This window comes from Phymastichus coffea, unplaced genomic scaffold (genome assembly GCF_024137745.1).
Source record: "Phymastichus coffea isolate CEN01 unplaced genomic scaffold, Cenicafe_Pcof_1.1 PCOF00048, whole genome shotgun sequence".
NCBI classification, from domain to species: domain Eukaryota; kingdom Metazoa; phylum Arthropoda; class Insecta; order Hymenoptera; family Eulophidae; genus Phymastichus; species Phymastichus coffea.
In genome coordinates, this window is record NW_026706859.1 from 225,210 (window position 1) to 251,680 (window position 26,471).

A 26,471-nucleotide genomic window follows, 5' to 3' on the forward strand; every position below is an offset into this window, starting at 1 on the left:
CGAAACTATTTCATGTTTTAGAATTTGTCATTGGACATTGCAAAGCATCATGGTCGATTACTTCAACTGCTAGAACTAGCCCGAAATATTGAGAACCTTATTAACATCGAAGATCCAGATAATCGTTATGTAGAAGCACTCGATACGATTGTTAAACTTCAAGAAAACGTCGATTTATCTTTAAAACGATTATTGGCATTTCGCGACAGCTGGAGTAATCAGGAGATGTTGGTTAACAGACTTGAAAATTGGATGACCCGAGCCGAAAGAGAACTTGTCACAGTTAACGACCCTACTGGTGGACACATGAGACGATTTTGGGTAAGCATATCATTCTAAAATCTTTTTCGCAACCTCGCGCGCTACTATATATTTAACTCAATACTCTCAGTTGGTTTCTTAGAAAGACGTCAGTAAGAATGATTTTTTTTCTTTGAATGTGGTTGGCACAATGCTAAAGAACTGGATTTAGCTCTTATAAAATTAATATTTTATAGCGCTATTTTTAAAACAAGCTGACAATGAACTCGTTCAAACGTTTTTTAAGTAGACCATTTTTCATACTAGGAATTAAGAGCTCAGTACGAAGTTCACAATAATATGCGCAACGAAGCGGATCATTGCTTTGAACAAGCCCTTCGAATTGTACCACTGTCCGATGAAATTTTGCAACGGCAATTCCATGAACAAATGCAGAAACGCTGGAACAACGTGTCAGACAAAATCAAGCGCATACAAGACGCTGTACGCAGCACGATATCATCCGAGGATGTTCCAGTAAACGAAAAGCTAAACATTCTCGAACGTGAATTACATGAACTTAGATTGACTATCGACGAATTCCACGGAGTCATGAAAACTGAAGAGGAGCTTGAACTTTATGCCGAACGACTCTCAGTTTTATTCGAGAGAGTATGCATTATTCAGGTAAAAAATATTTAAAATATAAATGTTAATGCTCTGTTTGCCGATAGCAATAAAAGCTTCATTTCAAATTTTTACGAATGTTCCCACAGGACGAATTAGGAAGACTAGGCCTACTTCCAGCTGCCGAGAGCGAACGCGTGGGCATTCTATTGTCGATGGCACGTCGTTTGGAGGGTATGATCAGCGAGGAATTAGATGCGGCTCAGGTGGTTCGCGAACATCTCAAGAGCCTCAAGCGTGGCATCACTCGAGTTCAGAAAGCTCATCAGCGGCACGCACTTGTTCTTGTCCAGTGCGAGGGTAACGAACATCAGGCTAGTGACATCATCGCAGCTGCAGTCGAACAATGTCAAACGGTTGGCGACGAATTGGGTCAACTTTGGCAAGATATTATGGGCCTGCGGCAGCTTTTGCACACCCTCCCAATCAGGATGCGTGTCTCGATGTCGCCTGTTGGCGTTGAGCGAGATGTCGCAAAATTACAGGATACTCACGAGGTTTTAGAATCGAGATGCGCAAAGCTGCTCGGTTTGCTCAGAAGTAGATTGAATCTCTGGAGGAGATTTGAAAAACAACTTGAAAAGGTACAGCAATCCGTGCAAGAAACGGATTATATGATGGAACTCCTCACGGTCCAAGGTAGCGTGGACTACGAGAGATTACTCAAAGCTACTGAGCGACTCGAGGTAAAATACTTAAGAAACTTATTGATATTTTAAATGAATAAATTATATCACGTGAAACATGAAAAATATTACCGATTTACTAAAGCTCATTCGTTGTCGTTTACTCTATTCTACTTATCTTATATTCATTTTTTTAAACGCGTTGCATCACTGTTATATGATTGGCGTGAGCTCATTAAACTGATAGTAGATTTTCTGAAATACTCTATTCGACATATGTAAATACACTACATACATTACGTAACAAAACTTTAATATGTATAATTCGAATTGCTTTTGAAAAACGGTCAAGTTACTTCAAAATTATTAAAAGATCGTGCAGATAAATTCTTAAATTAGACATGACAATTTGTTAGTCTTTCCTCAGATAAATTTTACTCTTCGTTGACCTTATGAAATATCATCACTGATAATAAATACTCTTACCATTTTTATATTTGACCAACTAGTCATGCTTTAAAAATAGACACAGAGCTCATATGTCCAATTGATTTTGAAGTTCATATACGTATAGAAAAGGTTTTATTTAAATAAAACTATTTAGTGGAAAAGAAATAAATGTCGTGTAATAAATTTAAAATTGCCATGGAATCTTCAAAACTCAAGCAAGCCAAATTTTTATTTAACAATTTGTTTTCACGGCTACGTAGGATGAAAATATTGTAATTTTTCTTATCTATTAGGCATTGTTACTAGTACCAAAAAGAAATACTTGATCAGTTTAATAAAGCGAAAAAAATCAGTAATTAGTACGTGAGCTCATATTAAAAGAAGCGCAGAAATCGCGCTTGCCGATCTTCACTAAGCTATAGCAAAGTTTGCGCTAAAAATAATCGAACACCTCGTGCTACTTCTCCGCCGTTCCCCTATCCTTTACTTTCATCTTAACGACCTTGCCAACTCCCGGTAGCATTATCCCATAAAAACTTCAGGCCGGACTGCCAAAGAAAGAAAAATAAATTCTCGCGGCACCCACCGCGATTCGAACGGAAAAACTGAAATACGCGTCAGAAGAGCGAGCGCGTGCGGTACGATGAGCGCATGCCTGGGCGATATCTCGTCTGCTAGCATGTAACAGAGGCTAAGAGACGAGACGCCTAATCAGTCGTGCGCGGGAGTTTGCCGTTGAAGCACGGCTTGAGCCTAGACGGCGATCGACCTATTGTGTTGTGTCGCGTATAGCCGAGCGCGAGCGCACACATGTCGCCCGCACATGTGACCGGAAAGGTTCGTGCTCGCGGCGAATAAAAGTTAAGAGCTGTGCCGCGCGATCGGTCAACTAAGAATAATTAACCGGTACTGTTACGTTGCTACGTCCAACTGTCCCTATTGTGTCATGTGTACCAACGTACTTTAGTACGTCTTTTTTTTTCTTAACTTAAGTATAGTCACTTTTCTATTACAAAGTGTCGTCTTATTCGTTCGGTAGATTTCAGTTTATTCAATTTGTGTTTGTTTGCAAGACTAATCAGCTCATCGAAACATACGTTCTGATCAATTCTTCTGTTCATTAGTGTATTTGATTACGTCGGCTTGTTGTACAACGATTTTTATTTTGATAAATTCTGTTAACTATCTTATCGGTGATCAGTACATTGAATTCAGCATGGAGGACAATAATTGTGCTACGTTTTGAGAATTCTCGTGAATTATTCCTAAATATCAATGAAAAAAAAATTGTGTGATCTAAAGTAAAAACTATCGGTTACGATAACCTCGTGTCATGACTACTGTACTGAATAATAAACAGTATAAAGGACCAAGCTGGTCAAAGACAAAACAAATGTTCGTTTTGACTCAATCATTAATGATAATTGAACGTCTTATTATGGCAATTATGGATTATTGATCAAAGAAAGCTGAATAAAATAATTTCAAGGTAAGCGCGTAATGTCATTGATAGATCAAACTTATCCACACGATCGGTGAAATACGCACGATGCCGTTTTGGAAGTCGCGATTCTTAACGTATAATTTTCTACACCCTGTGTCAGTTCCGGTTACATCCTTTTGTAAAAATTGAATATGTGATTGGTGAGAATATGACTTGCGTCATTTTTAAATATAATCTAGCGCGACGACCAAATCATTTAAAGTAAAAATATTCTTATCCGTGGTGTTTATGCGCGGATTTAATGAACACGCGCGTGGAATATTTCTGTACATTTAGTTTCATCGTCAGCTGTGTAAACCACGCGTGTCTATACTGACCGCATTTAATAAATGTCAGGTTTGATTCGAAAATATTTTTCGAGGCATGTATCGTGTGGTTTCCGTGGGATGAGAGGAAAAAAAATTTCTCATAGACTATATGTCCATAACTGATGTATCGCAACGTCGTGTGAGTGTACGATAAAGGCGCGAAGAGTATTTGATAGCAGTATGAAGGAAAGTCGAGATGATAAAAATATCAAAATGAGCTCCCTATTATGCTAACACTGAAATTATTAATAATTTAGGTCAAGCTTCGACAGCACATCACGTGTGACTCTTTTACGTAAATGATTGTAAGCAAACCGATTGGTGAATTCATTAAATTAAGTATTTTAATAAAAATACTGTTTATTTTTTTAAAGCTACTGTAACCGGACATTTTTTATTTGGGTTTATTTTTATTATTTTTTTTTATCAAAGATGATAAATTGATAAGTTCATTCGATTATAGTTATTAACTAATTAGCATGTTTAAGTTTACATTTGTCATCCGTAAATGATTTTTTATTTTAATATTCAGCAGTTGAAAGTACGTATGAGTATTCGATATACCGGATGCATATGCGTGAGGGACCTGCATAAAAACAACTATTTTTGACGCACTTCCTGCGTTAAACATTGTCGAGATAATGGTTGTGGCTGTTTATTTTACAATTCAAATGTGCTATTATAAATCAGGGAAATTATCATTTACTTTCAGTATGCTAGCAAGTCAACTTCTTAAAACTTTCGATCTTCCCCTCCTACTTCCTTCAATTCAAATTCCAGACACCAAGTCTACTACAAACTATTACGTACTGTATCAGAGATTCAATTAAATGTATGATCTCAGTCGTAACAACCAAATCGAGCTAGAATAATTGTAAATTAAATTTGAAAACAGCAATGTTTTTATCTCACTGCCGTTTATAGAGGAATTTAATAACTTTTTTGGTAGTATCGTAGCAATAAAATTTCAAAATGTTATTTGCGCAAAAATGGTAACGTCACGAACTTAAAGTGCATCTAATGAGATACAATTTTTTTAGACTCGTGCAACCGGTTTCACCTTGTTCGTTAGTAACATCGATGGTGCATCGCGAGGCAGTTATTTACTTATCTATCTTTATTATGCCTCTGCCATTTAGAAAGGGTCATTACCAAAAATGACATACTACTTGAACTTATAATGTATTGACGGTCTATGATGACGCTGTTACGTTGTGTAGCTACGTAAGCTACGTCACGTGTAAACGAATATTTTTCTTGTCGTTGTTATTGTTTCCGCGAAACAGCTGATACGCTAGATTATCAAAAAAATTATTTTTATTCGCTGAATTTAAAAAGTATTCAATGGACTTTATACACTAGCATTGGATAACTTGAAGAATTAAATTTTGATATTGTTGCAGATCATCAATAATATGCATATGATTAAATATAAATATATTAGCTAAGCTGGCACATAAAAAATCACAGCATTGATAAAACATTATTCGTTATGTAGACAACGATTTGAGAAATGAAAGCACAGGTTAACGAACCCGCTTAAGTACGCGACACAGAATTAGTTCACTAAGCGTTGACCGAATTCATGTGCCGTAAGAAACGTGCGAGTCTCGTGCCGGACAAACTATTTATATATCTTATAGTTGTAGTAATAGATTAAATCTATGAATTCCATAGTGAACAGTAACGTACAGCTATTTCTTTGACGATGAATCGCAAAAAGACAAGCAACTTTTCAAAGATCACTGGCGATGAATATGACAAAATTAACGACTTTTATCTTTATTTGACTCGCGAGAATTTCGGTTGTGCCGTAAAGCATAATTTTAGAAATGTCTTAACAAATACTGAAATCCCGGTTAAACAATCAAAATATAGATAGAATTTGATTTGCGAGTGAATACAGCGTTATATAAGAGTTAAAGAATCGAAGGTAAAGTACGAAACTTGTACATTATGAAATCGAATAAGTCAAATGTAATCATTGCAAATCGAGAATGAGACGAGATTCCATAACATTTGCAATAAGCAGCGAAAAATGTAAAAATTATGTTCTCCGAACTGTCGTACTCGAATCAAATAAAAAGTTTGCATGCACATGTTCTAGGGCCTGAATGGCGAGTTCGTAGCTCGGGAAGTACTGATAAGCGAGCTAAGATCGGCAGCGGAGCCATTGCGTGAGACTTGCGCCGCGGAGGTGAGCGAGCGCGTGGACGCGGTAGTAAATGAGGCTGTGCAAGCTTGGGAGGACACGCGCACCGAGCTCGGCGCCCTGTGCACCAAGTATCAGCACGCGGTCAGGCTCTGGCACCAATACCGCGACTCGAGTGCCGCGGTTAAAGCTTGGGTTGACACTCAAATGGGAAGCGTTGCCAATCTACCACCGGAGGAAGCCCTTAAGCAGGTCAAGGTAAGTTAGATCCGATCCTCTTCAATCATAAAAAGTACAATCGAAGCTCGCAAGCGCATCCACTTATTTAATTTACTGTGTCGGCTGAATAGATTTACAATCTGACAGCTGTCGGAGAAACCTTATACGAGTTGCATGTGAAATGGTTTACTTTGCTAGAGAATATACCATATAATTTTTTAAAGCTACTCTCATCGTATTCTATTTCTTATTGATTTAACATCGTTATAAAGTTGACCAAATTCATGTACTGTAAGAAACGTGTGAGTCCCGTGCCGAGCAAACTATTATATACCTTATAGTCTAATTAGTTACTACACCAATAGCAAATCATTAAATTTTATTTCTTCAATATGTGTAATCAAGAAACTAAAACTGGATTGTGGATTTTTTGGAAAAAAAGGGTACTGGTAGAATAAGTAATCCTGTTTATGAATTAACCAAACTACACTAGTGTAATAATAGTGGAAAAATAAACAAATGAGGCGTACGGTAAAAAAAAAAACAAATACCACAATGTTTGGAAACGAGGCTAACGATAACAGAAAGAACAATTTTCCTTCAAAGGCATAGTGGAGCTGCAGTTACAGCTTGAACGTACCGGGAACCATAAAAGACGCAATTGTGAGTCACTTTGAAAAGCTCAGTAGGCCATGCACATTGTATCGATAATAAGATAGAGCATGCAGAATCATTCTCTTCATGACACTACAATGCTGGTGTAAGTTGTTTGCCAACTTCAATAGCCGGTTCAGATAAGATTAATACTCATATGGACAGTCATTCCTTACTCACAGGACTGACTGTTGATACTTTGTTTTTAATTTAATCTTTTTTACAAAAGGATATATTATTTTTTAAATAAATAAAATTCCCTTTCGTTTTCTTTCACTCAATCGTCACTTACGTCAATTGCTCGAGAAAGCGAAGAGATCATAATGTTGCGTTGCTTGTAGTAGACATTGCGGAAGCTGTCGGTGGTCGATGTTCCACGCTGCCTTAACTCAGTTAACACTCTGGCTAATGAGTGTGCGTGGAGCATATGCTGTGATGCATGACGTTTATTGTACAAAGACGCGTCTGGCTTTTAAAAAAAGAATATTTTGACTGTGCGTTGTTTCGTCGCCCTTTAGATGCGATAAATGCCCAATCGGATAGTGGAATCTTTGTCTCGACAAGATAGCTTTGTTATATTCTTTTGAAGCGAAACTCTTGTTTTATAAATTTTTGAAGGAACGCAGGCATTTTCTGTTCTGCGTGATTCTTATTTTCTATTTTCCGTGGCTAAAGTTGCGGCACATATGTTTGCAAGAATGCAAAATTAAATGTTGCTAATTCATCGTATTTACTTCTGTCATACCGCATTTTCTAACGAAAACTAGTTTACGTCAGCTGTAAATTCGATTCGAATCTAATATTATTTTTGAATCTATGTAATATTACGTGAAACTTAAAGTAAACTTTATTAATAGACTAATATTAAACATCTGATCAGAGTCAAATAACAATTCTTTTTGTAAAAATAAATTGATAAAAGTAGCATAAATACAATAAATAATGTCGTTTTCTCAAATGAATCCATTAACAATGATTCATCAAGGCTAAACCCCAATTATCGAAGCACATTTCGAAATGCGACTCTTAATAGTTCATCGTGTCCACTTGACCATTCGAAAATAAATCATTGCGCAATACGTTAACAAGAGCACGCGCATCGCGTAGATCAGCTGAAGAGTCATGCACTCTAAATCAAGCGCCCTCGAGTGCATCATCACCCACACGCGCACGCTTGCCCTTGATAATCATCAGATGTGAGGCGATGGCGCGGGCGCATAAGTGCACAGCCATATACATACAAGCGCGCGACGAAAAAAAAAGGAGCCGGTAAGTAGGGGAGTGTCGCTGCTCGAAGTGGTCCATTTCTCTCCTCCCCATCTGCGCGTCGGAATCGCATCGATCCCCTCGAGTTTGTTGCCGCTGCCGTATGGGGGACGACGGCGATATATAGGGGCGTCGCTGTACCTCTTTCTCTTTCTGCCTTTCAGTCTGGACCAGGACGTCGCGATGCACAGCACGCGCGGGGTCGCGTGCTGCCTCGAAATACCGGGGACCCGGCTGCCGGCTGACCTCGTGGTTTTCTACTTGATTTTTCCTTAGGCTTCTCTTTTGCGGCGGTCTGCGTGTGACTTTCTTTTTTTTTTGCTATTCGGTTTGTGCATTGAAATTATGCTTGCGAATCCGACAATTATTGCGCATGCTGCATATGGTAGAACGTGGATTTGACGAGATTACAATAGAATAGTTTGTATTGATACTCGGTACTGTTTTTTAAAACAATTCAATGTGATTTTATCTTAATACCAAGCTGTACACACTATATATTAGTACAGATATTAGATATTGTGAGCCGGGTTGTGATTAATAAAATCATTTTAAATGCCATAAAGTGATTATTTCCAAAGTCAAATGTGCTTTGTAAGAGTTCTTAGACGACTTCATTATAGAATAGATATTCCTGAAATTCCGTGACAGAATGCTAGTCACGTTTATACAAATTGTTTGCATCTTCGAATAGCGAAAAAATCGTGGGGTTTTCTAAACGAATTGCATAATCTTCGATGAAAATCGCCAACGAGCGAAAGTATTCCGAGATCAACGAAGCGAAATAGCGACGACGGCAACGATGTGAGTATAAAGCCGGCTTTACGACGAAAGTTCGCAAGATAGCCGCGGTAGAATGGCGATGGCAGAAACTCGTCGATTCGCCGGTCTATTTTAAAACGGCGCGTGAAAACGCAAAGCACGATTCCACGTAGTATAGAAAAGCTCGGCATGCCGAGCGAACGCATGTGTGCAGCGGATCTAGTGTGTGTTTACATCTAAGCCGACAGAGTGTATATAAGTTCATGTGCGCGCGAGGATTGACGGCACACCTGCTCTATACGCCCATGTAGCAGAAGAAACGGATGAACATGTGCACTCCGGAGGAGATTAGGGTGAGAGAGAACGAGAGAGAAAGCGCTTGCCACAAGATCAGATTTATTTAGACTTATCCGCTGGCATTGAGAATTTATTTATATCGACTCGCGTTTGATTTTCTTGCTGATGGATTTGCTGCTGTTGTGACATACGGTTTACTTTACTTGCCTAACGTTAAAACGACCTGTACGGATTTAGCTATTTGGATAAGTATAGCTGCTGCGAATTTTTTTTGTATAGACTATCAGCATTTCTTTGATGTTTCGAAGTTTCAACTGCCATTTATTTTTTATTATTCCAATAAACGACAGTTTTAACTATTTCCGATTTCGTCGCTATTTTACTTTGTTGCTTGCTTAAAATAAAGTTTTACTATTATTACATTCGTGAGATTTATTTGTTCGTGAAATTTCTAGAAAGTTCAACTTCAATATTAGATACTTAGATGCAATTTGTCATTGCATAAGCCTAATTACAATGTATGACAGTGACATGCTCAATTTTAAAAAGAATTTTTTTCTCAAAGTCAAAAATATGTCTTATAGTATCCGACTTTCTGACCGATGTGAAGGGCAAGAACTACTATAAATAAATATACATACCAAAAATATGTAGGTCAAGTTGGTTAGATCCGTCTCATTTTTCGTGCGTTAGCTCACCTACTCCAGATAAAAAACGAACTAAACGTGCAAAATCAAGTATTCAAAGAAAATCGATGAGACAAATCGCACGAGAATCTACGCTATGGCCAAAATAAATAATAAAATTCATTGTGCGAACACAAAGAAAGCGATCGCTACTCCCTTCCCATTCATTCTCACGTCTTCGTGCAAATTAGCACCTTTCATACCTTGTTCGTGAAGCGAGATATGCACATACTCATTCATTGCGAATATATAGTAACCACTCAGGCTTGTCAGAGAATGTTACGTTCGTGGAACAGCTAAAAAAAGTTCGAAACTCGCGCGGGTCGCTTGTTTCAGTCATCAAACTAAACAAAACAGAAACATGAGTAGCGCCGACTTCAATGTCACTGGCGACGACCACGACGCCTTATAAAATCTCTTGCCTCGTAGTTTGTCTCTCTATCGAAAAAAAAGTATATTGGACGAGGATAAAAGGAATCATTAAGTTCGTAGCGCGTTTCAATCGACTGCAAACGAGGGATATGTGGGTGTGCGTGGACTTCCTCTAAAAATATATCGTGAAAACGTAAACACGTGCTTGTGCGTGTTGCCATTGCTTGTACGAACTGCGAGCAAAACCTTGGTCCAGTAAATTTCGAAGCTTCAACTGGTGCTGCCATCACTTTTTTTTCGTCTGGATATAAACCTGGTATATGGTTACGCTTGTGTTTCACTCGTATTGAAAGTGTGTCGGTAACTTATGTAGGTCTCTAAGCTTTGCCGCTGCAGTCGTAATTATTTTTGTACGATTGCGCGCGCTATCTTGTATACACATAGTTTACTCGGAAAGTATACCCTACGGGTTAATTTTGCCAAATGTTTTGCTCCTCAATGTAATACAGGACTTTTAATCACCAATTAACCGTTACCAATCTTATTTTACGTTCGTTACGTTTGTTATACTAAAAGATTACTTGTGACATTAGGAACGTAATAAAATTAATTGAGAGTTAAAAATAATGTTACGATTGGCGCTTAATTCAAGCAATTGTTCGTTAGATGAGATAATATGACGGCAAGCGGGAATTGAACGTTTGAACACATATTGAAACACATTTAGTTTCTTATAAATTTCATAAGGCATTGGTTTAAATTGTGAATAAATAAATCTCAATGAAAACGACGTATTATGAAATTATACAACAGCAATTCTATTAGCTTTCGAACGATTGAAATAGAAAATTCATTTTCCGCAACATTGTTTTGAGCGAAAAAATATTGTTTTACTTTGACATCTTATTTGCTTAAATCACTACATACATTTTAAAATACTAACATTTACTAATAATAAAATGGACAGTCTTTGAAAGAACTGATCATCGAGTATGCCTCTTATAGGCCTATAGGCTCTGATTGTACTTTATATGAAAATATATTTTATTTGTAAAAGTTGATTGGTCTACCCGCGATATAAAAAAATGTATCAACAGGTCTGCGAGGACACGCTGGCTGAGCACAAAGAGCGTTTAGCTGAGCTGCGTGACCTGGTCGCCCAGATCGCATCGGACGTTGGTTTGGACGCGGGTGGTCCTTTGCAAACGGAAGTCGAAGCACTGGGTCGTAGATTGGAGGATGTTCGCGAGACATTGTCGAGCCTCGCCGATACTGCGGACGCGCGTGCTCTAAGCCAGGAGCTTGCGCGCAACGATCTCTGCCAGACCAAAAACTTCCTCGAGTCTGTCAATGAGGTAAGTCATTATTCGTTCAGTGCGCAATTAGCCGTAGGTGCAGTCGGAAACGGAAACAGCTGTCAATGCAAAGAAAGAAAAAAAACTTGGATTTCAGTAAGCATTTGCAAGAATGTCGTTAAAATGTCGTTCGGAAGCCGGATTAACGTACTTTACCATTACGGTTTACACAAGCAAGTGTGATTACGCTCGGTGATGCGTGTGGTCATTCTTCTGGATATTCGTTTCGTATATGACGACAAAGTTTCTACCGCAGTCTGCGAAAATATAAAAAAAAAATAAGGAAAGGCAACGTGATCATGGCAACGATGCTGCGCGCAAAACCCCGTCACCTTGCTCCCCATTCAAAAGCAAGCGCTCTCGGATTGACGAAGAAAGCGATTTGAAGCGCAGAGCTAGCGGCAGAGAGTGCGAAGGCCGTGCTTGGCCCGCTTAAATATGATTGTTTCCGCTTCGACTTGCGTTAGGCGCGCAGCTGGCTGCAAGTGCGGTGCTTGGCACAGCTCAATCGCACAACGCTGCTGCCGGGCTTTATATTTTAATTGTAGTTGGCGAAACAATTTTGTGATGTCAAGGTCGGCTCCCCTCTGGCGCCTCCTTGCAATTGCATCGGTCACGAAATCCGCAACAGTTCCGCGCGATTTCGAATGAGCAAGCTCGCGCAACTGCCACGCTCGCACCCGAGTTATCCAGTGGTTTGGCTACGTTCTTGAAGCTCTCGACACGCGCCGTATTTTGCACTTGCACACACTTGTCCAAGTAGTATGCGCGTGTGCCTGTGCTTTTAGCCTCGCGCGATATCAACTTCTTGTTTTGGCATTCTCTCCTCTTCGTTTGCACACAATGCGCTTCTGCCTTTCATGCTCCATTTGCCGAAATTTTATATTCTTTTCGTCTTAATTATCTTCACTTCTTTTACGCGGATTATCTTTTGTACAACTGTCTTTGAGGTCGCGGTTAAGTTGCTTTTTAGCGTAGGAAGCGTAAATTCTTACAAAACGCGTTTGCTCGCCGTCAATTGTACGTCAAGCCAATATTTTGTCAGGCAGTAAATATTAGTCTATCAGTAAATATCTGCAAGAATGCTCTTAATTTTCAAAAATCAAAGTTTCAGAAGTCACCAAATGTACTGTCGTTTCCTACTTGCAGAGTATAACAACGGTAGGCCAAGGCGAATCGAAGGAACAGTTGGATCTACTTCGTAACCATCTTGTCGCCTTGACGCGCACAGAGCCGCAATTGCAGTCGATCAAGGAGCGTGCCCTCGAGATATCATCGGTCCGCGATCCGACGATCGTCGAAGTATTACAACTCTGGCAACGCCTCTTCCGCGAGACTTTCCAACAGTATCATCGTCTTTCGGCTCGCCTGGTACGCTCGCAAGATGTAGCCGCAGCGCTTCGATTGTGGCAAGAATATCTCGGCCACGTGCAAGAGTTTCTGTCGAGCAACGTCCCCGCCGACTACAACGGTCTCGCCGAGCATCGTAATCTCTGCGAGGTTCACAAGAACCTGCTGACAGACCAGCGAAATCTCATTCAGATGGTGCGTAGCGAGGAGGGTCGTGACATCTCCGTCAACGAACAGTTCAACGCTCTGACCAATCTGCACAACGAGAGTTTGGCGCGAATCATGGAACGGCACGCTGCAGTCAGAGATAGGCTAGCTGCCTGGGAGAAGTACAGGTTAGATCAAAGTAAGCTGCTCGCGTGGCTGAAGGACATCGACACTGAGCGTGGTCGACTGCAGCTGCGTTTCATTCACGCGCGACGAGTCGACAAGATCCTGCAGAAGATTGAAGTTCTGATCGACAGATTACCCAACGGAGAGTCGCAGGCCGACGCTTTGCAGCGACAGCAAGAGACTTTACTCTCAAACTGCGACGAGGCTCTTGCCGTCTCTGTACGCATGGAACACGCTGCGAGTGTTCAGCGGTTATCCAACATCCGAGCGAGCCTTGAGACGTGGAAAGACTTTGTCATGCGAATCAAAAGCTTGAACGGCAGGCACACAGAACAAATAGCCAAGATCACCGCTGTCTTCCAGGAGATTAACTGCGTCGTCGCGGCCGCCTCAAAGTCTAATTCCGGCAGTCTGGCGGATACGCGCCGACAACTGGATTCGCTGCAACAGCAAAAAGCCAAGCTCATCGGTTGCGTCAGCGACCTGGAAGCTCTCGGTGTCACGACCGAACAACTAAGGGAATGTCTTAGTCCCTCCGATATGAAAAGTCTTAATCAGCAGTGCTATCTACTGTGGCAGCAGCACGGCGACCTCGAACATCAATTAGCACTGCTGTCTTATAAGCTGGGCGAACGATGCAGTCTACACTCGAGATGGGAAAGTAGATCGGCAAGACTACTTATCTGGATCAAGGACACCGAGGACAGGATTCATAATTGTGATACTGCTAGTCTGGAAGAACCCGAAGAAGCACTCAAGAAACTCGAGTGCGAAGTACAAGCCGAGATGGCGTTGAAACAGCGCGAACTTGAGTGGGTACAAAATAACGGCATGGAACTAATTCATATAGCCGAGCCGAAGGAAAAGGAAAAACTGGAGAAAACTTTGGACGAAGTGAACGAAAGATGGAACCAGCTGCTCACTGCCGGCAAGGCTCGCGCGAATAAAATCGTCGATCTTATGCAAACCATGACTAACCTACAAAAGAGACTTACGGACATCAGGATATGGTTGGGAACCGTCGAGACTCAACTTTCGGAATCGTACATAATCGAGTCGAGTAATCAATCAACCATCGACAAAAAATTGAAGGATCACGAACAATTACAAAAGACTATAGAAACTGAGAGTGGCAACATTGGCGAGGTACTCAATCTTTGCGAGATGCTTCTCAACGATTGCGACACTTGGAAGGCTTCTTTCAACACCGATGCCATCAAGAATGGTATGGACGGCCTAGAACGTAGATGGAAGGCCACTTGCGTCAAATCGTCCGAACGTAAGCGAAAGATTATGCTTACGGGTAAATTGTTAGTGGAATTGGAAACAACAAGGATCGAATACCAGGAGTGGTTAATCAAGATCGAGCACGAGATCCAGATACTGGAAAAAAGCGTGCATGACTTGTCGAAAGAGAACACGGACAAGACCATGACGCAAGCTCAAAGAATTCTGGATGATATTAAAGCTCATGACCCTGCTCTGCAAATACTTGAGCAGTGTTACAGCAGACTGGCTAAGAGTGGTTTGGAACCAGAAAACTTAAGAGCTCTAACAGCACCTACTCGTCAACTTATAGATAGGTAATGTAACGATTTCGTAATTGTCCTCTATTAGCTAAGTATCTACAGAATGAATGTAATAAATCTATGGACATTTTTGTCAACAGCTGGCACGAATTAACACCAAAAATTAACACAATAACAACGGCCCTTCAGAAAGATCAGAAGATCTACCGAGACTTTATTTCTGTACATGGCGCAGCTGTAATAGGCTTGACGCAAGTTGACGTAATGCTTACCCAAGCTCAACATCTTGCGAGTCCCGAACAAAGAGCCTCACACCAGAGTCGTCTTCGACAACTGGCTGACATCGAGGCAGAACTCAACAAACAAAGCGCAACACTGCGTCGCGCCGATGAACTTGCCCTGAAAGTGATGCACGAAAGCCACCCCGACGATGTGGCTAATGTGCAAGAACTTGTCGACGAGTATCAATTATTGTGGAAAAATATTTGGGAACGATTGGATGTTCTCAGACAGACCATCGAAAGCCAGGAACGTCGAACTGAAGTTGATGAAGCTGTACAAGTCGAAACACTTAAATTCGAGCGTGATACCGCTGTACAAGTTGATACACTGCCAAAAATCACCAAAATGACATCCTTTGATGCGTACTTAATTGAGCTCGAGTCGGCAATCAGCGAGTGCAGAGTTGCGCTTGATACTCTTGAGCATGCCGTTGTGCCTGAGCCTACACCGGGTACGGGACTCTCAACTGCTGCACGTGCTATCGTAAGTTTCAATAAGTCTTATATCATCGCATCGGTTTAATGAAATTATTTTATTATTGATTTTATTACTGACATGTTATTTTCCATAGGCTAAATTAATAGGAAGCTGCCAATCGACAATAGAGCTTGTAAAACATCTGCACAATCTATTGTCCGAAGAAGAAAATCTCGCTAAAGCGACGGAAGTTGCCGAGCTCGCTGCGCGATATGAAAATCTTTTGAAGAGAGCGCGAGCGAGAGAGCAACAAATTCGTGAACTCAAGTTAGTAATCAATATGCATGTAACAAATTTCTACTACTATTTTAAATTTGTTTTTGTCAAACTTAAATTGATTTTGATACTGATATGTTTCTATTATTTCATGTTTTTGATTATTTCTATGTGTTATCAGAAAATTTCACTCTTTTCAAACTATTATTATCATAAACATTACATGAAAAACTAAAACAATTAATTTTATCCTCATCTTATCATCTTACCTTATGTCATCTTAAACAAGTACATAAATGTATTGTGCTAGCCCATTAGATTGTTGTTTGACGTTGAATTGAAATTGTTATAAAATCCCCATCCAACATTGTTTGACTTAACTTCTCTGTATAACTGTATACTAATAATAATCTTACTAACAACGTATACGTTCAACCCCTGCAGGTCTCCTTTGGCTGGTGCTTATTGCTTCCATTGCGAACAGTGAGTGTAGTGCTATATGCTCTATATTTCATACATTTTATAAAAAGCTTACAACTGATGGACATGAAAGTTTCAACTGATATTATTTATTTCAAAATATATTCTAATTTGTGAGAATTTTGATATATATGTTAGACGTTCTATATCATCTACAGGAAACTCAAAACTATAACACTATCCAACATAACAAGTACAAAATATCTCAAAAAACATGTCGTAAATTATACTGCTTTTTATTAAAATTTGTATCTGTAGTAAAAGATATGTTCCCGCTTTTCCTAAAATCAACATTTAAACATTCTTACGAAACTTAAATACTTATTGTTAAGATTGATTTGCAAAAATTGATTTGAATTGTATGGTTTTAAAAACAGTCTGCTTTTATGGATCATATGGTGTCGGTAAGTTATAACAACTTTTACTAGCCGATATCTGAAATATACAAATGAAATTAGATACATTTGGTGAACAAATACAATTGTGATGGATAGTTATCTTGGTTTTACGAATCCTGTCGAAAAGTAATTAGTTTGCAGAATTCACTTTACTGCCTCGTTCATTAGAATCAAGTTTCCATTGCATTAATCTGCTCAAACATCAGTTGAACTTCGATCTAGCCACATAGAATAGATTCAACCCTAATGCTCTCTTACAGTGACGGAGGTCGGTTAACCTGCCCTCTGTGCTCTCATCGCAACTGGGCGCAATTGGATAACGACCTTTGGCGACTGGAAAAGTGGTTAGAGTTCGCAGAGGGTACGCAGAGCGAGCAGTACTCGCCACCTTCGAATATAGAGCAGCTTGAAGATGTGATTCAAGAACACCATGAATTCCTACTTGATTTAGAAAGCCATAAGAGTATTGTCGTCAGTTTGAATATCGTCGGTGTTCACTTAGCCGATCACACCGAGGACGTTGAACGCGCAAATGAACTGAGAGATCGATTGGCAAGTGCCAACGTAAGGTGGGACAAGGTCTGTCAAGCTGCTGCTGATTGGCAGAACCAGCTGCAGATAGCTCTAATGGGCAATCAACAGTTCCACCAGATCATCGAAGAGCTGCTCGCTTGGCTCGAAAAGACCGAACAAACCATCCGAGCGAGCGAACCCATTGATCTCACCGAAGGTCCAAGTACTTTAAAAGTCGTATATGACAAATTTAAGTGAGTCTCCAATTAACACACTTACCCCCGAAATCCTCGTTGCGCAATGGTTACTGTATGTGTGATTTGCAGGGAATTACAAGGAGACTTGGAGCGATGCGAGCCACGAGTGTTATCACTGCAAGAGGCTGCGAATTATTTGCTGGAGGAGCACGGCGAGACACGTTCAAAGCTTCAAGAGCTTCGATTGCGATTGCAATCTTTACGACGTCTAACCAGCATGTATGTACTAAAATTAGGCGCAGCACTTGGTCTTGATCCACGAAACATTGGTCTGGCGGCCACCTCTACATCACTCGCTAATCTTTCGCAAGACGTAAGTCTCTTTTTTTAATAACTTATGTATACTTCACAAAACACGCCCAAAACTTTGTTCGTCTGAATGAACGATACAAAGATCAATTAACAATGGAGATTTGTTCCTTGTTAAAAATGATATTTTGTTAATTGCAAAGCACTGAGTATATATAGTAGACATTAAGGGATTTGAGACAACAGTCTATTTTCAGAAACAAAAAACTTAAAAAACTGAAAACTCAATACCCGAAAATTTAATATTTATTATTATTACAATTACGACAAAGTATCGTCCACAAAAATTGCACTTGAATATCGCACTTCTTCAAAACGGAAGTTCAAGTTTAAAATTGTCTTGAACCATCTCATTATTTTTTGCATATAGCCATTCACCTGCACAGTATCTTATTGTTTGTGTTTTTTCTTATGTCAAATTGTAGCTACTCAACGACGCTGCCTCTGGAACCACTCAAGCCCACGGCACTCACACCACAAAGTACGTTTTCCTATCCCTGTAATATCCAATGTTTTATTTTCTCTTACGTAAAACCTTTCTTTCTTATTTTTACTCCCTTTGTGTAAATTTTATGATTTTACGAATTTAATATTTTCATGTTATCATAATTATATTTTAAGCTAACTTAAGTGTGGTTTAGCCAAGTTGATAAATAATGAAAATTTACTTTAAATTTAGATTTTCATTAATGAATAATTATAATGTTAGTAACTTAAAATTTGTTATGTACTATTGCAGTGCTGATGATGGAGATCAGACAGTATTGGCGCGAGGGTATCATTTTATCGGAAGAGTGCTTCGAGCTTCTCTTCCTATCCAAGCGTTGATGCTGTTATTACTTGGAGCTGCCTCTTTGGTGCCTTCAGCCGAGGAAGACTATAGCTGTATGCTTTCTAACAACCTCGCGAGAAGTTTTACTCCACTTGTTCAATATCCAAATGGACCGCCACCTCTCTAAAAAAATTGATATAACAAGACGCGATATTTTTGTTTAAGTTAAACTCATATTTCATTTTAAATTGTCAGATATTTAAGAGAATGAGGCATTACTTAATTTATCATTAATGTACACAGTTATTGGTAAATGAAGAAAACATATTTTTCTGAGGCATTACGCGTGTCTTAACGAGTTATATATAATCTCACTCTCATTTTGTTGTGAGAAATCTTGTAAATATGTGCAAAAATGAAGAAAATAAAACATTATATACGAAGGACCAAGAACAATTTAAATATCGAGAATATTTGATACTGTGTTTAATTTATTATTGTTTGTATATGAGATAATCGTTGTACAATAAAATGAAAAAAAAAAAAAAACAAACAAAATTAGAGATTTGTTGTACAGATCTTACATACTTAAATGAGAGTCAAGATTTTTTTGTAATATTCATAAGAATTACTACTAATGGAGACACATGCAAATCACCTTGATAAAGTGTTTTCGTATGAATAACAAGGCTGATATACCTTTTTTTTAAAAATAACACTACGAATTAAACTTTTCAATCAAAAAAAAAATACTCTAATCAATTAACGACTGTAATAAATTTGTGTGATCTTGTGTATAAATCTTTTCATTTACAATAATCAAAAATGATTTGTAATTTTACTGGCGCATATTTTGCGTTTCATTAGATTTTGTAACTAAACTTAAATTTGATTTGAAAAAATAAGCAGTAAATTAATGGAAAAAGGTGCTATTCCACTTGCGATTTTCTAACTAATTTCATGATAAGAGATTCTGCTGATAAATTACATAATGTATAATTAATATGCGAAAAATTTATAACGAAAACGAAAAACGCACATTAAAAACGAATGTAAACATAGCAATTTAGCGAACGATTTACTTATGAGTTTACGCTAGCTCGCGATAATTACGCTTCCTAATTCACGAGTTCGCTGATATTGCACGTTGAGCTTTGTTACATATTTTTATAAAAAATGTTGAAAAAGGAGCCTTAGAATTTAATATATAAATATTGTACAATGCAAATTTATGAATAATTATATTATTCAGAAAAAAATACATTCATTTAAAAATAAAAAGTTTCTTATTCGTCACCATCCAAATTACATTCTTTCATCAATTACATTTAAAAATTTTAAATCATCTAGCTGTAGAAATTAAAAATAATTTATTCATTCATATCAAACTCTGTACAGTCTTATTTTATCGTTAATAGTATGTGAAATATACAAATTGCTTGTTCATTTTTGCAGCATCGACGAAAGTATATATAATTTTTTTCGGCAGACCTCATAACTTCTTTATTTCTTCCAATTGTTGCTTATATTCAACGTACAATCGTTGCCATCGTAAATGCTTAGCAACAATTTTCAAAGAATCTTCTAAGATCTTATGTTTTTTGACACCCTGAAAAATAAAAAATTATTATATATAATACTATATTTTTCATTTAATCAAAGTTACACGAACATTTAGTGATAATATTCGATTATAGTTTAGTTTTCTTTTGTGAAATCGTAAAAAAATTACAAACATAATTCGAGTGGTTTACTTTACAGAGATTGATTAGAATATAAGACTTATTCGTTTTTAATAAGTGCTGATACAACACATTAATTTTAAATATTGCGACATAATAAAAAAAATGTCGACTTCAGCAGCTACAAAAACTCTCAAATATCGTAACCTCATATAAGATTTACAAATGACAAAATTGTGTTAAATTAAAAAAAAACTACAAGTATTCAGACATTTTTTGAGGCATTTTGTTGGAAAAATGTATTTTTCCTCGATTTTTCTTTGCGAAATGCATTAGGTGAGCAACGGTTATTTTTTGAATATCAAATACTCTATTTTTAAAAAACTTAGCTATATGCTCATAAACTTCTCATTTGCAATTCATTTACGTTTCTTCACGCGCGCGCGCACACACACACAGATACGCGGATATGTATAATTACCAAAATCATAGGATCCCAGATACTCAAATTAGCAGTATTATGACTTGGACCCATGAGCTCATCCAATACTATCCTTAAACGATTTTCAGAACCTTCTAAAACATTAAAGAAAAAAACATTGTTTATATGACACTTTCAAAATGTTCAAGGTATAATATTAATATAAAATAGAATGTAATAATAAATAATAAAGGATTTTGCAGAATTCGTTACCATGTGCACACAAAAATGTGACGTACTCCTGTAACCAATGAACATATTCTTGTGAACTCGCAAGAGCCTTCGAAGCTAAAACTTGTTGTTCCATGTACGACGTAATGCAGGGTATACTGTGAGGTAATCGAATCGGTGGTATAAGACCAGCCATACGATTCAATCCTTCTTGAAGAACAGCGAGAGGACCCTTTGGAGTTCGACCACCAAGACCTGTACTACTATAGGCATTCATTGCAGACCATCGCCATACTGGATCCTGACTGTCACCAATCAATAACCACGTCCCTATTATTGGAAAATATATAACGAGTAAATAAAAAATATAATTTCTATTTCTATTTATTTCCAGTCAGTATTAGAATTTTATGCGACACAAAAATTTTCATTGATAATCTAAGATTAAAATTTTTTGGAGAAAACCTACCCATTTCCTTGTTATACGTATAGGCCCTCGCATTCGTGAAGGCAAGATGAGGCATTCCATTTAGTAGCATGCAATTTATTATAGAGGTACCCGGGGTAATTAAATGTCCTGCAGATGTTGAAACCACAAGTCGACAAGCATTTGTTGTTATTTCCCAAACTCTTACATCTCCATAACATGAAATGGCCATTATCTGAAAAAAATTATAGTATTAATATATATTTAAATTATCGAAATATATTACTCATGGTTACATACCATACTGCCAGCAGCATGAAGCTTTGATAAAGGCGATGGTGGTGCAAGAGGCGGTGTAGCGCGAGCTCCTTTTGCAATATAAAAAATGTGTATGGTTCCATCTTCTAAGCTAACTGCTACAATAGAAGGTGAGATTGCTATTGCCGTGACACTGTATCCTAAAAAATGATCCCATAACGGTGCTGAATTTGTCCCGTGAAATACTTGTAGGTGAGACAAGTTTTGATTGTTCGTAATCGATACTGCATAATGACCAGCTTGTTGATACAAAGGACTACTTGCTTTTAGAGGAGGAATCAGTACGGTACTACCATTTCTTTCCACTGGAATTTTGCCTTTTTTGCATGGTGTAAATACATTATTTGATTTTTGGAAACTTGGTTCTTTCCGCTTTAGAGTTGTCGTAGGTTCTGCCGGTATGCTCATGGAATTTGAATTTGCATTTAGATTTAAATTAGAGCTAATGTTTGGCTGTACAATTTCATCACGTTTTTCAATGACTATCGCACTCTTTGTTTGCGTACTACTAGAAAATGAAGGTGAAGGCGATGTAGGAACTGGTTTACTTATATTATTTTCCCTGAAACGATAATATAAATGTTACTCTTAACTCTTTTTTATTGGTAGAATAAATGTTACTCTCAATATTTTTGCTTACTTAAGCTGCATTTCATGCAATTAATACGAAAATCATTATTCTTAAATACTATATTTTAATGTAGAAACAAAAATAACATTTTCGATACGCGTGCGCGAGTATTTAATTTACGCACGCTCGGAATAGAAAGCGTACTTAAAATCTCGTCTTGCACGGGTCATATTGAAAAATAGTTATATATATGCACGAGAAAATAATTTTAACCTCGTCTGACCTCTTCAACCTCGCTTCACTCGGGTACAAATATCGAAGTGTTTATTTTTCAACTTACATTGCCTCAGGAGGCGGAGGTATAAACATTGGTGTAATTCTTCTTTTGCCATCCGTAGTTCTTGTTTCAATTTGTTTATTAATAGGTGCTTTAACGGGCATCATTGGTAATGAATTAGAATTCTGTACACAATTAGTAGTAGGTGCAATAGGAGTTGATTCTTTAATTACTGATGGAGCCGGCGGTTTAGTTACAAGAAGTTCGGGTGCTTCCATGACTGTACATCTGCCTTGTGCTAATTTTCCATATAATCGTTCTTGAATATTGAGCTAAAATATATTTACAATAACATTTACCGAGACGGAAACAAATTGTAATTCAGTGATATATTATCCAATGAAATAAATTATGAATGAAAATTAACTTTACCGTCTGAGCAGAGTTTAGTGGGTGCCCTAACTCTTGCTCTGTAAATTCTACAAAAACAATTGTCCCATCTTTAGAACAAGCACATAATCGAATTCCACAAGGGGACCAACTTATATCTAACACTGATGACACAAATAGTTCATAAATAACAACTAAAGGACGTTTCAGGGATGTTGACCAAACAGAAAGCGAACGATCGCGAGAACCAATTGCAACACAACAATATTGTATTGGTTTATTTGCTTCACTGACTTTTTTCTGTAGGATTTTTCCATTAAATTTCTTAAAAATATTTAAAAATATTAATATTTCATTGACAATTAAATTGATATTTAATCAAGTGGTGCTGATACTTACAACACATGTAACTGCTTTTCTATGGCCAACGAAATCTTTATCTGTCTTCCAACTATCTCTTTCAATAATCTGAGCAGTTGGTCCACCACCATTCATGGCATGTGCAGATACTAAATACTGACCATCTGGACTCCAAGACAGCCGAAGAACATGAGTTGTACCACCACATTCCTCAAAAGGCTCTCTTATTAGTTTTGCTGTACTCCAGTCATTTGTTCTATAAACTCTTAAAGTTTTATCATCGGATTGTGATGCTAAGTACTTTCCAACAGGATCCCACGTAACACCTTTTACAAGTCCAGTATGTCCTTTTAAAACTGATACAATTGTTTGTTTAGTTACATCCCACACTATCACTGTATTATCAACAGATGCGGAAGCAAGCCATGGATTATGAGGTGCCCATGCAAGGTCTAAAATATCTCCTTTATGAGAACGTAATGTTGCAATACATCGCCAAGTTTCTACACCAGTTTTGCCACCAAATAAAGTGCTGCCTCCAACTCCTGGAGCAAATCGCCATATCATAATCAGTTTATCATCGCCACCAGAGGCTAATAAACCAGTGCTACTCCATCGAACACAATTAACACATGCTGCAAAATATTGTCTATTCAATTTTTATATTTAATTAGTTAACTTGAGGATGATGACTTAGAAAGTATCACATTGTTTTCAATCAATAAACATTTTAAAAAATATTGAGCCAATATCAATAATTTAATAAAAAGCTTATGGTAAAAGATAAGGAATTATGAAAAATATTTATAATTCTGATTATCGAAAAATTTCATAGTGTATTTCACAAACTAAAAAAAAAAAATTGCTATAAATAATCAACATTAAAAAAACTTAAATTGAGAACATGTGGCTATACTTTTTAAATCAAAGAAAAATATTGAAATGTAAAATGTATTAGTAATGATTAACATTCAAGTAAGTGACTAATGAATTCAGTAACTGTACCAAGGTGATTGTCCAGCTGGCATAGCATTTTAGGAATGTCTGCATTAGTTTCTGCTGCTTCATTCAATACTGGTTCCATATTCCAAATAACTACCCTTCCGGAATCTCCACCTACATTTTCAAATGTTGAAATTCAGATTAGTCAGAAATACAGAAAAGTTATTAATACTGCATTATTTACCTTGGCCTCCAGTGGCAAACCTTTTACCATCCGGATGAATATCCACAGAAAAAATTGGAGATCCTGTGAAAGTAAAATTTGAAAAAAGAAATTATTATTATGTGTGCACAAGTACAATATGAAAATGAGAACAAAGAGCACCATTGTTAGGCTAAAAAATGCAGAAAATAAGAGTTAAAAAACTGTAGAAATATACAAAAAACAGGTTATTATATACCATCGTGAGTAACCCAATTAGGCTTGACGAGTCGCATATTTACATACAATTAACTTAACAATAAACTAAAACAGCACCTTCTACGTGTGATTTTTGAAAAAATGTACTAAACATTATCATACTGCTATTTTTTCTTTGAAATAATTTTGCGGCATTTCGGAGTACACACGGCGCATATGAAAACCACGCACCCCAAAGCGTCATATGAAACGAGCGCGACCGCACGCGGACAACTTGCGAATTTCGAGACAATGTTGCCACGTCGTACTCTAATTTTTTCCATCTGTGAAAACAATGGAAAATTAAATTTTTTATACGACTTATCGGAAATATAAGATTTGATTAAGCTTTCATGTATAGTAATTATTGCCAGTTTCAGTTATTGTCAAATCCACTTGATTAATTAAAATAAATCATAACCGCGTAAAGTATAGCATCACTCAACAATTGAAGGTGAGCGTATTGCTTTCTAAAGACGTGCCTGAACTAAATTAATTATTTTCATGGATATATGATTCATAAATTTCAAAGTCTTTTTTTTTATAATTTGATGTATTTATAGTAAAAGCTTAGTTATAGTATTGTAATAAATGAACACTTTGATATGCCCGCCTTTTTGAATAAAGGTATTTGCATAAACAAAAATCTGACAACCATGTGATTCCGGAAACTCCCACTCATTCATTTCTTATCTTACTTATACTTATATGTATTTTATTCATACAAACAAATATTTTTGTTGATAATATAATTTTACCAAGTGAAAATCAGTCGTAAAATCATATTTACTTAAAAATATTTCATTTTGATACAGCAAATAAAATCTTAATGTTAGGATGCAAGCACACGTCACTTAACCTAAAAAGTCATTTTAAATTTTGAGTTGATTTATTTGTCTGGTGCTACTCAACTGTATCTTAATAATACAAGTTGATTCTTATAGATTAAAAGTTCATTCAACGGGATTTATATATAAATATAGCGATATACTGTTTATCCAAAGAAATGGTGATATATGGTGTTTACATAGTATCAAAATCTGGTGGATTGATTTTTAATCATGATCACAATGTTCCAAAAATTGAAGTAGAAAAGCCATTTAATTATCCTTTGGACATAAAACTTGCCTATGAAAATAAGAAAATAGTTGTGTCCTTTGGTCAGAGAGATGGAATAAATGGTACAGTTACTATAGAAAAAATATATTTCAATAACAATTTGTAATAGCCAGAAAGTAAACTGCTATAAGGATATTTTGAACAATAATACATTTTACTATTTCAATTCTAGTTGGTCATGTACTAACAGCTGTCAATGGTCAAGCAGTAACTGGAAGAGAATTAGATGATGGTGGTGATGTTTTAGACATGTTAGAAAATTCTGAAAATTTTCCAATAACTTTGAAATTTAGTAGATCAAAAATGACTACAAATGAAAAAATCTTCTTAGCTTCAATGTTCTATCCCCTTTTTGCAATTGCAAGTCAACTTAGTCCAGAGCCTCGATGTTCAGGTATAGAAGTTTTAGAAGCTGATACATTTAGATTATATTGTTACCAAACATTAACTGGAATAAAATTTATGATTGTTGCTGAACCATCTCAACCGGGAATGGAAATTTTATCTAAGAAAGTGTATGAACTATATGCAGATTTTGCATTGAAAAATCCTTTTTATTCACTTGAAATGCCAATTCGATGTGAACTTTTTGAAACAAATTTACAAAGTCTTCTAGAAACTGTAGAAAAATCTGGCATCAGCAATGTTTAATTTAAGTTGGATGTTTGAAAGTTTAATCTTACTATAAAATATTAAAATATTTATTTCTCTTTATTCGACAAAGTAATATGTAAATAGAATTATATATTGTAAGTATACATAAGTTAAGTTATAAAATA

At 37.1% G+C, this 26,471-nt stretch overlaps 3 protein-coding genes across 4 annotated transcripts in view; 2 read left to right on the forward strand and 1 right to left on the reverse strand.

Moving 5' to 3' along the window:
* Nucleotides 1–19,775, forward strand: part of LOC131665248 (muscle-specific protein 300 kDa) — a 92,690-nt gene extending 72,915 nt beyond the window's left edge. For both annotated transcript variants that reach the window (XM_058937013.1, XM_058937014.1), the window contains 14 exons: nt 22–321; nt 568–927; nt 1,017–1,613; nt 5,923–6,225; nt 11,321–11,578; nt 12,728–14,844; nt 14,931–15,555; nt 15,644–15,816; nt 16,210–16,248; nt 16,623–16,649; nt 16,904–17,410; nt 17,483–17,726; nt 18,148–18,203; nt 18,462–19,775. In XM_058937013.1, coding sequence (XP_058792996.1) covers nt 22–321; nt 568–927; nt 1,017–1,613; nt 5,923–6,225; nt 11,321–11,578; nt 12,728–14,844; nt 14,931–15,555; nt 15,644–15,816; nt 16,210–16,248; nt 16,623–16,649; nt 16,904–17,410; nt 17,483–17,726; nt 18,148–18,203; nt 18,462–18,681 — 5,826 coding nt within the window. In that variant the 3' untranslated portion in view covers nt 18,682–19,775. The remainder of the gene's footprint in view (nt 1–21; nt 322–567; nt 928–1,016; nt 1,614–5,922; nt 6,226–11,320; nt 11,579–12,727; nt 14,845–14,930; nt 15,556–15,643; nt 15,817–16,209; nt 16,249–16,622; nt 16,650–16,903; nt 17,411–17,482; nt 17,727–18,147; nt 18,204–18,461) is intronic.
* A 23-nt stretch (nt 19,776–19,798) lies between these two features.
* Nucleotides 19,799–24,757, reverse strand: LOC131665250 (protein HIRA homolog). The gene is made up of 11 exons (XM_058937018.1): nt 24,575–24,757; nt 24,358–24,420; nt 24,177–24,287; nt 23,211–23,806; nt 22,854–23,135; nt 22,485–22,753; nt 21,556–22,135; nt 21,298–21,490; nt 20,871–21,158; nt 20,658–20,752; nt 19,799–20,103 (listed from the first exon to the last, which is right to left on the reverse strand). The coding sequence occupies exons 1-11, from the start codon at nt 24,609–24,611 to the stop codon at nt 19,987–19,989; spliced, it is 2,631 nt and encodes an 876-aa protein (XP_058793001.1). The 5' UTR covers nt 24,612–24,757; the 3' UTR covers nt 19,799–19,986.
* Nucleotides 24,758–24,929: 172 nt separating this feature from the next.
* On the forward strand, nt 24,930–26,466 carry LOC131665253 (trafficking protein particle complex subunit 4). The gene is made up of 3 exons (XM_058937023.1): nt 24,930–25,027; nt 25,518–25,754; nt 25,865–26,466. The coding sequence occupies exons 2-3, from the start codon at nt 25,580–25,582 to the stop codon at nt 26,341–26,343; spliced, it is 654 nt and encodes a 217-aa protein (XP_058793006.1). The 5' UTR covers nt 24,930–25,027; nt 25,518–25,579; the 3' UTR covers nt 26,344–26,466.
* The last annotated feature ends 5 nt before the right edge of the window (nt 26,467–26,471 follow it).